We start from the raw sequence: 13,192 nt of genomic DNA, 5'->3' as shown, positions 1-13,192 counted from the left end.
ATCTCAGTGACCAAGATTTGCTTACCATTTTCTCCCTTAAAAAAGAGCAAGCTTTTCTCAGAACCCAGAACCATACAAAAGATTGTGCCCTATTTAGGTCAGATTTAGTGAATGACTGGTGGCCAATGAACTGATTCCATCCTAGGCTACTCCTAGTTTCAATTTTTTAAGGTAACACTGCCCCTACTGCAGGTATAATTGCCTTCATGCATGGTTTTAATTTTGGAAAAAATATATATGTGAATTTGAACCTTTTTATTTTATATCTATGATTAGATGTCATTTACAATATGTTACATAAGAAGCGCCCACAAAAATAATTATGTCGGAGAAAACTTTACGTGGGTAGTTAAAAATTAATCCTGAGCATGACAAAAGCAATTAGAGATTTTAATTTTATATTATTAACAAATTTGAGAAGAAAGATTTATTAGTCAACCCTAACTAAATTTCGGAGAAGACTTTTGCAAATATAAAAAGAGAAATTTTTTTATTTAAAAAAAGCACAATTATCTAGAAAGTCAATGGTGAAGTTTCTGCTCTCTTTTTTGTCAGCCAAAAGACACACACTGAAAATTTAAAATAGCATGGGCTAAGCTAAAGAAAAAGGCCCACTTAACGCAATCGGGTGATAGCCCAAATTAGTTCCACCCAAATCATAGGGACATTAAAAATGAAGAAAATCTTTTACACGTACCCTGAACTATTGCCAACACACCCCCCTTCTTGCATTAACCAAATACCAACATTGCTATGGATTTGGATCCTCTGCTGTTATTAAAAACACAGCACATAATGCTGTGCACTTTTTACATGACATGAGATCAGCTGATCATCTCGTGTAAAAAAAATACAGCACATTTCAACCACAGCAGAGGATCCAAATCTCATTGCTATCTAAGATTTACACATAGCATATGTTTTAATTCTTACGTTTATTTTGATAGCCCAAAGGAACAACTACTTCCTTGTAAGCTGCAATTTAAGAAACTCCAATTCCATCTCCACAGCAAACCTCTTCTTCTTCTCATTCTCCACCTCCATTCTCAGCTCCTCAATCACCTGTATCATCTGCTCTTCCTTGCTGACCCCCATCGTCTCTACGCTTTCTTCCAGGCACATAGACGTGATCATCTGCACAACCTGTTGCCTTTGACAATCCAAACTCTTCTTCAAAACCAACAAACTGTCCATCACAACTCCCTTGTCAACACCGCAACCATTTTGCACATCGACATTCGATCTATTTTCTTGAAGCATTGTTTCAACTCCGAAACTCACCTGTTTCAAACCTCTTTGATCACCTTCTATACAGTTTTTGAAAACAGGCTCCAATTCAAACCCTTCTTCATTAAAGTTCCACCCACTGATCCTTCTCTGCTTCCCATTTTCAGGCGGAAAATCACACACGTTTTCATCATCAGCATCGGTGTCATCACTTCTATTCAATGACAAAGCCCTCTGAATCTTTTCCCCTTTGTACCTTTTTTCAACACTTGCCAATCTCTGCAACACATTCTTCACCAAGTAATCACTCCCCTTACAGTTCTTAAAAAAAGAATGCTTCAATAACTTCTCAGCTGATGGCCTCTTTGAAGGATCCTTGTCAAGGCACAAACCAACCATATCTTTAAAAGATTTCGAAAATTTCTTTCCCTTTCCATCTTTACCCTTCTCATAATGATCAGAAAACCGAAACCTCTTTGTAATCTTCATGATCAACGATTTGAAAGGAGGTAGATGAGACAAAGGAGGCCTCCCATGTGCCAACTCCATTGCGGTGATACCAAACGACCATATATCAGCCTTAAAACTGTACCCTGTGTGTGAATGTATAACCTCAGGTGCCATCCAGTACGGCGTCCCGGCCACATCAGTAAGAATCATAGACGAAGAATTCCACTCGTAAACCGAGGCCGAAACCCCGAAATCCGCTAACCTAACTGATCCATTCGAATCGACAAGGATGTTTCCTGCCTTAATATCTCTATGCAAATGGCCTTGCCCGTGTAGATATGACAAGGCGCTTAAAGTTTCTTTAAGAACCGTCGCGATGCAGGGTTCTGCAAATCCGTCAGGGAATGAAGAAGAAATAATCGACTGCAGAGAACCGCAGGAAATGAACGGCATCACCACCCAAAGCTGGCTTTCTACAGTGAAGGAACAGTGAGCTCTGAGGATATTGGGGTGGCACAGAAGTGTCATGATCTTGGATTCGCGTCTTACGCCATCCAAATCTGCTCTCGTTTTTTCCAAATCAATGGCTTTGATTGCGACAACTGAAGAATTTAATGGAATGCATATTGCTTTGTACACAATTGCACTAACTCCTCTACCGATTTCATCAAGAATTTCGTAGCATCTTGAGTCAAGAGGATACTGATTATTTCGGCTTGAATCATCTTCTTCTTTCTGATCTTTGTTTTCCATCTTCGTGTTCTTGATTATCTTCTCTGTATGTTGGTGATTTTCTTAATATAACTTGTACGTGCTCGATTTCTTGAGTAAAAAAGGAACAATGTGAGGTTCTCGGTGTGAATATGCGAACTCGATAGGTTTCTATCATGAGGAAGAAGGAAGAAACGGATAGAAAAGGAAGATGAATTACGCGGATTTCTTGTGAAATTCTTTTATGTGTACACACTGAAAATGAATGTTTGATTCATGTGAGTTTCTCAACTGTTTAATAAGAAACAGGAAGAGAAAAATGTATAGAAACGTTGTCTATATAACATGATGCGTATTTATTATTTTGTTATGAGTAGGTATTGTGAGACATGAGAATGATTAACTCTATCGATATTTACAATAAAAAGTAATACTCTTAGCATAAAAAACAATAATTTTTCATGAAAGACCCAAATAAGATATCTGTCTCACGAAATACGACCTATGATACCGTTTCACACAAGTTTTTGTCAAATAATTATATATAATTATCAACATTTTGTGATATATTTAAAATTTATCATACTTTTATATATAAACAAATTTGAAATTAATAACTTCATTAAATTATATTTATTCTGAATTGCATTAATTTAGTGTGTTGATATTAATAATTTATTTGTGATGATTGTAATAGTTTGATATGATGGTGATTGTACTATAAAAAAAGTAAATAAATATAAATTACATTGATTTGAATCGGATTATTAGTCCTGAGCACTTCGATGCTTCACTTCTCTTGGCTAACGTACACACACACATCAATATATATGCATAAAGCAAAACAAACAGATAAATTGTTCCAAATTATGTTTAATCAAATATGGATAAGCGTGGAAGAATTGCCATGCAATAAATGCTAATTAATATTAATGTACATCCGCAGTTTACTTTTTTACACAATATTGATAATAGTATGATGCACTTTTTTTATCAAGTCCTACATTTAAGACAATAAGACATACTTATAAAGCAATATATCATTACTAAAAATGAGTAAATTAGATGAAGAACTTCTATGTTGCGTACACTAAAGTGGTTAGAGCAATTGATAAACTTCATATGAACAATTGACCAAATATCATAATATGGTTTTTGGTCGAGAAACACAAGTAATCTTGATTTTGATGATAACAAAATTTGTTATTGTGTTTCTAACGAATTTATTTATGTGTGAAGTTGCTATCTCAAGTTGGAAGTTGAAACTCGAAATTAGTCAAATTGAAAATCTGACGAGATGCAGTGTTTTGATAATAAGCCTGCAAAATGACTCAATGGAAAACTCAATATGCCACAAGTCATTTATCACAACAACTCAGTTGGTTAGAACGTTATCTAGGAAAAATATTAGTCGTGAGATCAAGCTGACGGAAACGAAAACAACAATCAGCTCAGTCTGACTAGTTCTAGTATAGTCATATATCTCAGCTCGTTTATTCAAATGGAAAGATTCAATATGTGTTACAAAGATAATAGAATGATCTAACAATATTCTTCATAAATCAAAGTCTAAATTGGAGCAGAAGAAGCTGATAAATCATAATGAATTTGTTGATTATACACTAAATGAAGAACATGTTCAAGATTGCTAATTGTCAGATGTGTCGAGCATATCTCAATCATACGAACTTAAAATTGAGTGATTCTTGATTCCATGGAAAGATAATAAAAATGCATACAACTTTCATATTATCACTTTGCCCAAAAATTAATGAATTGAGAGTAATCTAAAGAATAGAACATTTCAACTTTATAAGCTTGACTTAGTTAAGCTCAATTAAGACCTAAGAGATCAGACCAAGCTGATCTGATGGTAGACAATATCAGATCCAATCAGATTTGATGGTTGATTAGATTAGACCATCAACAATCCAGTTCCGCAAAATGGTTAGAAATACGAATTTGACCGTTTCAATGTTAGAATCCATACACAACTTTTCCAAATGATCATATTCTTGTATCTAAATTCTAAATCATTTTTGGAGACCATAAATATAACATATTGAAGATCAAATATAAGATTTGAAATGAGATTCAAAGCATGAGCAACATACATGAAGAAATTAGCTAGAATGAGATCAAGTCAAATTGTGATGATATATTTGATATATACATGCACTGTAAAATTCCTCATACACGATCATTCACATATATACAAAATAGTTGTACTTCAAAATTTAGTTGAGCGAGTCATCACACAAAGACATTAAAGATTGTGTTTGTAGTCTAGGTATAAGAGATATTAAATATTACGCGGATTGTGAGATTGCGTCCTACAATCGAGTGTGCTAAGAGTTTCAATTAGGCAATAGATAAGTCCTAAGTTGAAATGAGTTTGTATAAGGAGTTGTATAAATCAAATTCTTCTAGGAGTCTTTCTAGGTAGAAAAGAGGTGACGTAAAAGTGTCTATTTATTTATTGCATTTAATTATTGCTACTGTTTTTTAAAATGCATTTTTGAAGTATTTATGTGTTCTTCAAAAGCTCAAATATTGCATATCAAGTGTTCGATAAAATGTTTCAACCAAAAACGTTTTCACATATTCAAATTGTATATCTTTTAAATGCTTTTCAAAAAGTTTGATACAAGATATTATTTTGAGTTTTCAAACTCGGTTTTACTTTCTCGGTGTTCAATATTTCAAGAATTGAGCTATTGTAGCTCAATGATTATTTTTCAATCGATCCTAGCATGGTTATACGCTTATTTATAATAAAAATTTATGTAGTTATTAAAATATTATTATTAATATGAATTAAATATGTAAATTAAATAAAAAATAATAGCATTTAGAAAAAAATATCAAACTTGCTCCAATTTATTTTTCAAGCAAAAAACCAAGTGTGATACTCGATATTAATAATATGAGATGCCAAAGAGAAATTATCACTATCATTAAATTAAATATATTTAGTTCCAAAAAAAACAATAATATTGTAAAAAATCATTTAATCATAAATGTATTGACTTTAATAATAAAAAAAATCAACATTTAAATGTAATTGTTAAAGAAAGTTTGCGCACCAAAATGAAAAATGTACAATGGGCTAAATTATTAAATTGAAATGGAGAAAATGATAAAAAGTTGTTGAGTAAATTTATTTCTAGTAGAAATAAGTTAGATAATGAGATAGAGAAAAGGGTACTAAAAAGAATGGTATTTTACTAACTTTAAATCATACAAGACTACTAAAAATAAAATACTTTTAAGCATACAATATAGAGATGAACTAAAATATTGAAATGCAGAATAAACTTTTTAAAAAAATAATGCTAATCGATTTTCCCAAGCGAGATTAACAAAAGATTGTGATACATGGGTGGTGGGGGAGGGGGGGGGTTCATCCAAACCATTTCATCAAACATTTTTTAGGACTACAGTGATAACCGAGTGGGCATCATTCGAGTCTAAGTTGTTGCGGGTTTAGTTACTATTATATTCTCCCATCTTAATATATGGAAAAAAGAAGGTAAAGCTGTGGACACTTACACAAGGTTCAACCCCTCGAACAAACATGTAAATCTTGACCATATTTGTGAACTTGTTTAATTCTGTTTTGTTGACAAATCAAACTGTACGGAAAATTAGTCGAATTTTCACAGCTATAAAGATAAATTTACTTGGGCGCCGCGGGCGCCGAAGAGGCAGGAGACTCATCCACAAACTCCCATTCAGGCTTCACACTATCAGAAAAAGAAACCCCGTGTCCTAAAATCTTCTTGATCCATTTAACCTTGCAAAAAAGTTCTTCCAAGTCCATTATTGTTGCCTCTAATGTGTTGGTCTCCACGGAGCTAAGGGCGACCCTGCCACCAGCTCCATGCTCCTTATGGGGATCATCGGATTGTTCTGACGTTCTTCTGTCTTCAGAACTTCGTCTCTGAGTATTTGATGTTTCTGACATTCTTCTGTCTTCAGAACCTTGAGTCTGAATATTTGGTGTTCTCTTGTCCTTCGATTCATCATTTTCACGATCAGACATGGTTTCTTGACCTGCTTTGTGTGCTTTAGAAAATGGAAGCATTGAAATCCATATTAACGCAAATGAAGCAGATATATCATATTTGATTCCACAGATATAGGAAAGTAAGATCAAATGGTACGTGCAAAAAAATTGAGCCCAGTGCGCTCGTGTATATATTTTTCTTGAGCGCAAGCACGTCAAGAATCTCCGCTGTTACCCATAGGCATCTTTTGAACAAAAACATGCAACGGGCATATGACAAAAAGGGCAATGATGCAAGGCAGGATTTCATAGAGTAGCGTGAATGTAATATTTTCACGTTGATGGCACTGCTAGGTGAGAAAAAAATTGGTTTAGACAAATTAGGCGCCAAATAGAACAAAATGGAATTCATTATTTTGGTAATTTATGATTAATTTTAAAATTATGCCTACCGGCCAGAATGCAAGTATGAACTATAACAAAAGTAAATTAGCTCATCACCACCGGATACAGAAACACCACCAGAAAAAAAACTTCAACTAGGCCCTAGAAACTACTCTTGGAATGCACCAAAGAGACAGAGAGTTAAAAGAGAGAATAATAGATGCTTCTCTGTTCATATGATCAAACAAAATATTGAAGTTCTATTTTCAAACATAATAATGTACGCCTCATACAGATGAGAGTTATAACAACCTTATCAGCATAGGTGACTCCTAAGCATTCTTTACAGATTCTCAAGACTTAAGTATATAAAATAGATGACTTCCATATATCATATTCGTGCATCAACATTGTAATTTACAATTATTATAGTCTTCAAAGAAGAGAATACGTGGTTTTTAGTAACATCAGGTGGTTACAAAGCGAATGACAAGTCAACAGACAAATCTGGACCAAAACCATCTTCTAAAATTTTGGTTAAACATTTTACTTGAAAATGATTCTGGATGGATGATCTTACTTTGATTTAGAGGTTCAATAATCCGAGCACAAACACGACCATGTTTTCCACCCTGCAATGTTTAGAAAAGAAATACATACTTCAAATATAGAAGCTACAATGGGTAAACTGAGCGCGATGACATAACATAACACAGGCGCTCTTCCCTCAACTTAAATTCTGGTTGCTGTCACTCAATTTACGCTTCAATAAAAATCAGGTAGTCCAAAAGTAACAAACCTGAGTGGGCACAGTCCAACCACGTTGTGGAGACCAATCTAGAGATGGGCGTAAATCCTTATAAAGAACTTCATAGGTTTTGCCTTCACCATGAGGAGGTCTTCTCAGTTTAAGCTAAAGTTACAGTAACCAGAATAGAAACACTAGTTAGTGATTAGTGTATTGACAAATAAATATAGCCACAATAAGAGCCAAAATCTTAATGAAAAAATACTTTAGCCTTTAACATCATTTAAAATGCTTTTATACGTTCCCGATAAATTATTGGATCAGTTGGTAATGGAAATAAAAACTTTATCATAAGCCAAGCCCAGGAAACAAATCAGCAATTATTACCGTGGCCTTGCAATCGCCCAATAGCCCCTTAATTCTCCCGGACCAATAACAGTCAGTAGTCCACCAGTCCACTAAATCCCCGACCTTCCATGCTTCATCAACAATGACAGTCACCTCTGAAATTTCACTGACAAGAGGCATTTGGCTTTTATTGTAGAAGGGTGGGTAGGGTGGACGTAACATCAATTCTATTCTTTCTCTTGTTCTCCCCACACGATAAGGATTCATCTGATAGAACTCAGTCCATTCCAGTTCTGCATTGGTAATTCAAAAGTAGTCATGTATATTTATCTCCTGAGCAGAGCAAAACCCATGGTTTACTCAAATGTGTTCATATTAAAAATAACTTCTCATTTAACATATCTTGTGATTCATCTCTACACAGACACATAAGCATGCATGGTCACACTTCAGGACTTGATGCTTAACATAGATCTGAAGTAGCTGAATTTCCAAAATGACAGCTCCAATGATAAAAATAGAAATTGATAAATTCTTCACCACGTGATCATGAAACACTACAATAATGGCACATTTATCACCATCAAATTACTCCTCCAGTAGGCGAAGACACTAATGACGCATGTTACATAAATTCTGCTCCAAGGAGAAAACATATGTCAGCAAAAGTACACTGCAGATAGTAACTTTCATCAGGGAAGTCATAATATTCTGAGATATGTCCAGCATTCCCTTCTCTCGTGGAGATGTCTATAATCTGGTAAAAAAGAATGAAACTTACGTGAATAGCAGAAAAGAGTGGTGTGGCTTTGCAAACTAGAACTTCTTCCATCTGGTCCACATTGTTCAAAAGGAAAAAAATAAACCGAAATGAATTTCAGACCAAACACAACCAGAAGAGGAAAATTGCAAGCATCATCCAATCTTTGAAGACTTTTCAAACTTTTACAGACGCAACCACTCAAAATCTTAAAGAAACTTAATTTTAGGATTTGTTATGCTGGAGTTGGACAAGTTTCTACTATTGAATGAATCCAACCAGTATAAAAGTCATAAGATCCTAAGGAAAACATCCTAGAGTAAGATGATGCATAAGAGGAGCAGAGAAGACCTACCTACATTTGAATTGGGGACAAAATAACATCAGATATCTTCAGAATAAGAAAACTAACTATTAATCTGTGGCTCCTTAATATTTATGAGGTCAAATCATGATCGAGTAACTCATCTCAGTTGTAGTTCCAGTTACATTAAGGGGATAAAGCATATGCAATTACCATCAATTGAATTTTTTTATACAAACAGACAGCTTCTGGAAACAAAAACCTCTCGATCACTCTGTCTTAAAAGATAGAATATACCTTTCTCGTAGACGATAAAGCTAACAAGAGAGAAAATCTAAACAGATACCTAAAAAGAACCATATATTAGCAACAAAGAGAAGATAAGCAAACAGAAAGTCACATTATTTCCAATTTCAAAGGAGCGGATAGTATTTTATGCTTAAAGCAATGAACCAGAAGCATAACTCGTAAGACCAAAAATAGGTTAGTTTTTAGATGGTATTTGAAACTAAGAGGTTCAAGAGGTGATATATTTGCGATCATAAAAATGGATGGATTCCATTTATTTTCGAACTATCCTATGCAACTATCAAAATATGTGTCTGAACAAGCTAATCATTAGATCTAAACTTGAAGGTATTAAACAAACTACTCAAGGACAGGAGACCCCATAAGCATCAGAACAGAACATTTTGAGAATCCCGTTCAATACCATACCTTGCATCGAAACCATGCACCGCGATAACCATGCTCGAAAGTCCTTGCTTCAGCCAGGTCTCCGATTTTAAAAGGTAGATTGTTGTCCATGAGAATGCAGCAAAGAAATTTTCTGTTCATGCATCCATAAATACAACAAATTCAAGTAATAATACAATGAAACAAATAACACATTCTAGAATCGAATTCAATATTATTAAGATAATAATATATCTTTGATATGATTTAACTGTGATTAACTTATTCCTACTGCATTCATCCAATAATACCTTCATTTTTATTCCAAGTTGATGATTGTTTTCAACTTCAGATAGAGAAATGATTACAAATAATATGTTATAGAATCAGTCAATCAGATTTGATATTATTTAAACTATGACATCTTTAATGTGATTTGAATATTGCCTTGGATGTAGAGTTCATGTCGGACCACATAAATCTTGATTTACGTCACATTTTCTTTTCACTTTATTTCTATTTTAAAACTCAACATACTATTAGAGCGGAAATCCCATTCTAAATTTTTACCTGCATTCTATTGTCTGAAAATATGTAGCAAAAATTATCACTTAGTTAATGTTCATATCCAACAACGGCATGGGGTTAATAGCAAAAATATTTCTGAGGATCTATGCTTGCTGCCAGCTTGACAGTAAATTCAGAGGTCGGGCCTCAGGGGATTTTATTATCTACCCATCTGCAGTGTTTATCTACCTCTTGTGGGCACAGCCATGAAACCCATTTTTTGTTGCTTGACAGAAGATGATACAACAATACATCATATTTTGTTGGTGTGCTCTGTCTCTGGTTGTTAATACAAACTATTATCAAGGCACTTCATTGTCCAATTTTTCTATTTCCCAAGGATACTTTTCCACTCCCGAAAAATATTATCACTATCATCTGTTTCCATTCTCTTCCTCCAAAACATATTTTCCCTAATTCTCACCGCAACATGTTTAATAGTTTATTACTTTCAAAAACATTTTTCAACGCTTTCCATAAATACTCGTTTATTGTATCATATTATAACTCAAAATATAATATCGACAAAATTTAAAATAACTTTATCCATCCATTTCTAATCTGGCTCGACATCAACAACATATTTATTGAAGGAGCGTGCCTGGATCGCTTAGACACTGGGACGCAACCAAGCGCAGCACATGAACCCCTGATACCTTGGGTACAGCTCTTTCGGAAGGCATTCCCAGGCTCATGTTGTTTGTTGGGTACAAGTCATGCTTGTTGTCTTTACCTGAAAAAATCCAATGCGGCACTTCTAGTTCACGTTAAACGAGTAAAAAAGGACCCAAGGTCCATCCCAACTAAACCCAACCCAAAGTCACCCTAAACCTCCCTATTCAACTGTGCTGAGATCCCATCTCATAATCATCCTCCACACTGTAGTTGATCCCCATCTCTTTCTTTGTTACAATGAATTCCTCCTCTCTTCCTTCCACAAGGTTCACGGCTGCAATTATTTGCATACAGGGCTTGGAAAACATTAAAACCAGCCTCCAATGCCTAAAACATAAAATCCCAACCGCAAAATCACTTCAAATCCTATCCCACTAGTTTCTCTTTTTTCGAAGAAAATCCCACTACTTTCTCTTGCTGCTAATAAATAACAAGTTCGGAAATTTAAGTCCTTCGAAAGATCCAGCATGGAAGTATAGGACAATAATAGAAACTAAAATTCCTTCAAGGATCCCTTGGCCTAGTGGTAAGGATGAGGTCTCTTTGGTTCAAATCAAACTTGTGTAGGCAGTAGTTAGATTAGATAAAAAAATTTCCCCAACCCCATTGTATAAAAAAAATTAAAATTCCAAAGGTATGTATGCAATTTCTGTGGCAAAACAATGGAGGGATTTATCGACACAGGCAGCATCTTACATCTTACCGGAGGACATCCGCCATAGAATTGCAAACGTTTGTTAGAAAGGTCTCGAAAATGTCAAAGAATAAATTAGAGCTTTTATGACAAAGAATAAATAAGTACAAAATCAAATGACTATCATATCTCACTTTGATGAAATCGCTGACCACAAGACTAAAACCAATTTGAAATCAATCCCATCAGTTCAAAGTTTTAGCAACCCACCACTTAAAATTTAACAAATCGGCTTCCAATGTATGCCAAATCATGATATGGAAACTTCTTTAAACTTTTTTTCTGACAATCAAATAAAGAAATATTCTATAATATTTTAAACTCGAATCCAAATAAGATTGCAAACAAAAACAAAGAAAAAAAATTTCTATAATTGTTCTTAATGTTTTTTCCAAAAAAATTTAGATCAAAACATATTTTGAAAAACAAAGACGAAACTGTTTCAAATATTTTTTTCTTCAACAAAAACTGAAGCAATGATGCATAGTTGAATAATTAACGTCTGAATTTCCAAAAACCAACCTAACTTCCAACGAAGGATTCACTCCAGTTGCTCTTATTCACACCAGAAATCTGCACAGAAACAGATTTATTGCGTCCGCTCTGGATTCGATTGAAATTAGGCTTAGATAAAACACTGAATGGTGCAAGAGGAGAGGAGGAGATGGGCCCGACTTTTCATTTTTAGAATCTCTAAAATATATCTTTTTTCTTTTTTTTTTTAGCTCCCTATTCTTTTTTTTTATGAAAAACTAAATTTATGAAAGAAATATAAAAAACTTATTAAAAAATAAACCAAATTAAATTTTATTTCAGTTTTTACAAGATTACTTATAATAAAAAAAGAGGCATTAGTCACGAAGGCTGATCAAGTCACCGTGCACGGATAACACTGTACCATTAACCTACTTTTTAATTATATTACTAGTGCCCTTGGCGCTATTTTTTTTTTCATCAAATAATTTGTATGTGAAAATTTTAGATATTATATTGAAATTAAATTTTTTAAAAAGGGCTGTTTTATAATAATATTTCATGTTATGAGTACAGATAAAAATAAAAAAATCTTTTATTGTGATATGTTAGTTATAAATGGGATACAAATTTACTGAAATAAGTTTTGATGACATTTTATTAAATAAAATTGAATATTTTTGTAATTTGAGGACATGGATATTTTTTTTATTAAAAAAAAAACAACATGACAACAAAATTAACCTAAGCCCATATAGGTATTTTTTATATATCAAAAAAATATTGCGATTTAGTTTATTTAAACCCCACAAATTTAATAATATATAATACATAGAAAAATATGGCGATTTAGTTTATTTAAACCCCACAAATTTAATAATATATAATATATAGTATAGATATGCTAATCAAATTTCTGGTGAAATTGATGCATCGTAATTATTAATTCACCAAAAAATGAACAAAGTATTAAAATAGTTAAAATTATGTAAACTATTTTATACAATTTAATAATTTCATCACCGATATTTTTAAAAATTGATAACTAATTTATCTTAATATAAGTTGAGAATAAAAGATTGAAGTATTTATAAATTTTTACTCTTGATTTGGACATTTGAATCACTAAACTTTGGGTTTAATGATATATAGTGTGGGTATTGCTC

The 13,192-nt window shown here is 33.3% G+C and overlaps 2 protein-coding genes across 6 annotated transcripts; both read right to left on the bottom strand.

Moving 5' to 3' along the window:
• Positions 1 to 589: 589 nt before the first annotated feature.
• LOC142541375 (serine/threonine-protein kinase BLUS1-like) lies at positions 590 to 2,637 on the bottom strand. 2 transcript variants are annotated; one of them, XM_075647913.1, is made up of 2 exons: positions 909 to 2,637; positions 590 to 766 (listed from the first exon to the last, which is right to left on the bottom strand). In XM_075647913.1, exon 1 carries the CDS (start codon positions 2,428 to 2,430, stop codon positions 961 to 963), a length of 1,470 nt encoding a protein of 489 aa, XP_075504028.1. In that variant the 5' UTR covers positions 2,431 to 2,637; the 3' UTR covers positions 590 to 766; positions 909 to 960. The 2 variants fall into 2 exon arrangements, with proteins under 2 accessions (XP_075504028.1, XP_075504027.1); XM_075647912.1 differs by having other exon boundaries at positions 603 to 684; positions 871 to 2,637.
• Positions 2,638 to 5,960: 3,323 nt separating this feature from the next.
• Positions 5,961 to 12,231, bottom strand: LOC142542171 (uncharacterized). 4 transcript variants are annotated; one of them, XM_075648662.1, is made up of 8 exons: positions 12,075 to 12,221; positions 11,763 to 11,834; positions 9,659 to 9,770; positions 8,565 to 8,634; positions 7,917 to 8,170; positions 7,581 to 7,694; positions 7,364 to 7,413; positions 5,961 to 6,476 (listed from the first exon to the last, which is right to left on the bottom strand). In XM_075648662.1, exons 3-8 carry the CDS (start codon positions 9,746 to 9,748, stop codon positions 6,068 to 6,070), a joined length of 987 nt encoding a protein of 328 aa, XP_075504777.1. In that variant the 5' UTR covers positions 9,749 to 9,770; positions 11,763 to 11,834; positions 12,075 to 12,221; the 3' UTR covers positions 5,961 to 6,067. The 4 variants fall into 4 exon arrangements, with proteins under 4 accessions (XP_075504777.1, XP_075504774.1, XP_075504776.1 ...); XM_075648659.1 differs by lacking the exons at positions 11,763 to 11,834; positions 12,075 to 12,221 and adding exons at positions 10,785 to 10,839; positions 10,895 to 10,916 and having other exon boundaries at positions 5,961 to 6,456; positions 7,362 to 7,413; XM_075648661.1 differs by lacking the exon at positions 11,763 to 11,834 and having other exon boundaries at positions 12,075 to 12,231.
• Positions 12,232 to 13,192: the final 961 nt, after the last annotated feature.

The sequence above is a fragment of the Primulina tabacum genome, chromosome 4 (assembly GCF_025594145.1).
Source record: "Primulina tabacum isolate GXHZ01 chromosome 4, ASM2559414v2, whole genome shotgun sequence".
NCBI lineage: Eukaryota > Viridiplantae > Streptophyta > Magnoliopsida > Lamiales > Gesneriaceae > Primulina > Primulina tabacum.
This window is presented reverse-complemented; position numbering and strand designations above follow the sequence as displayed.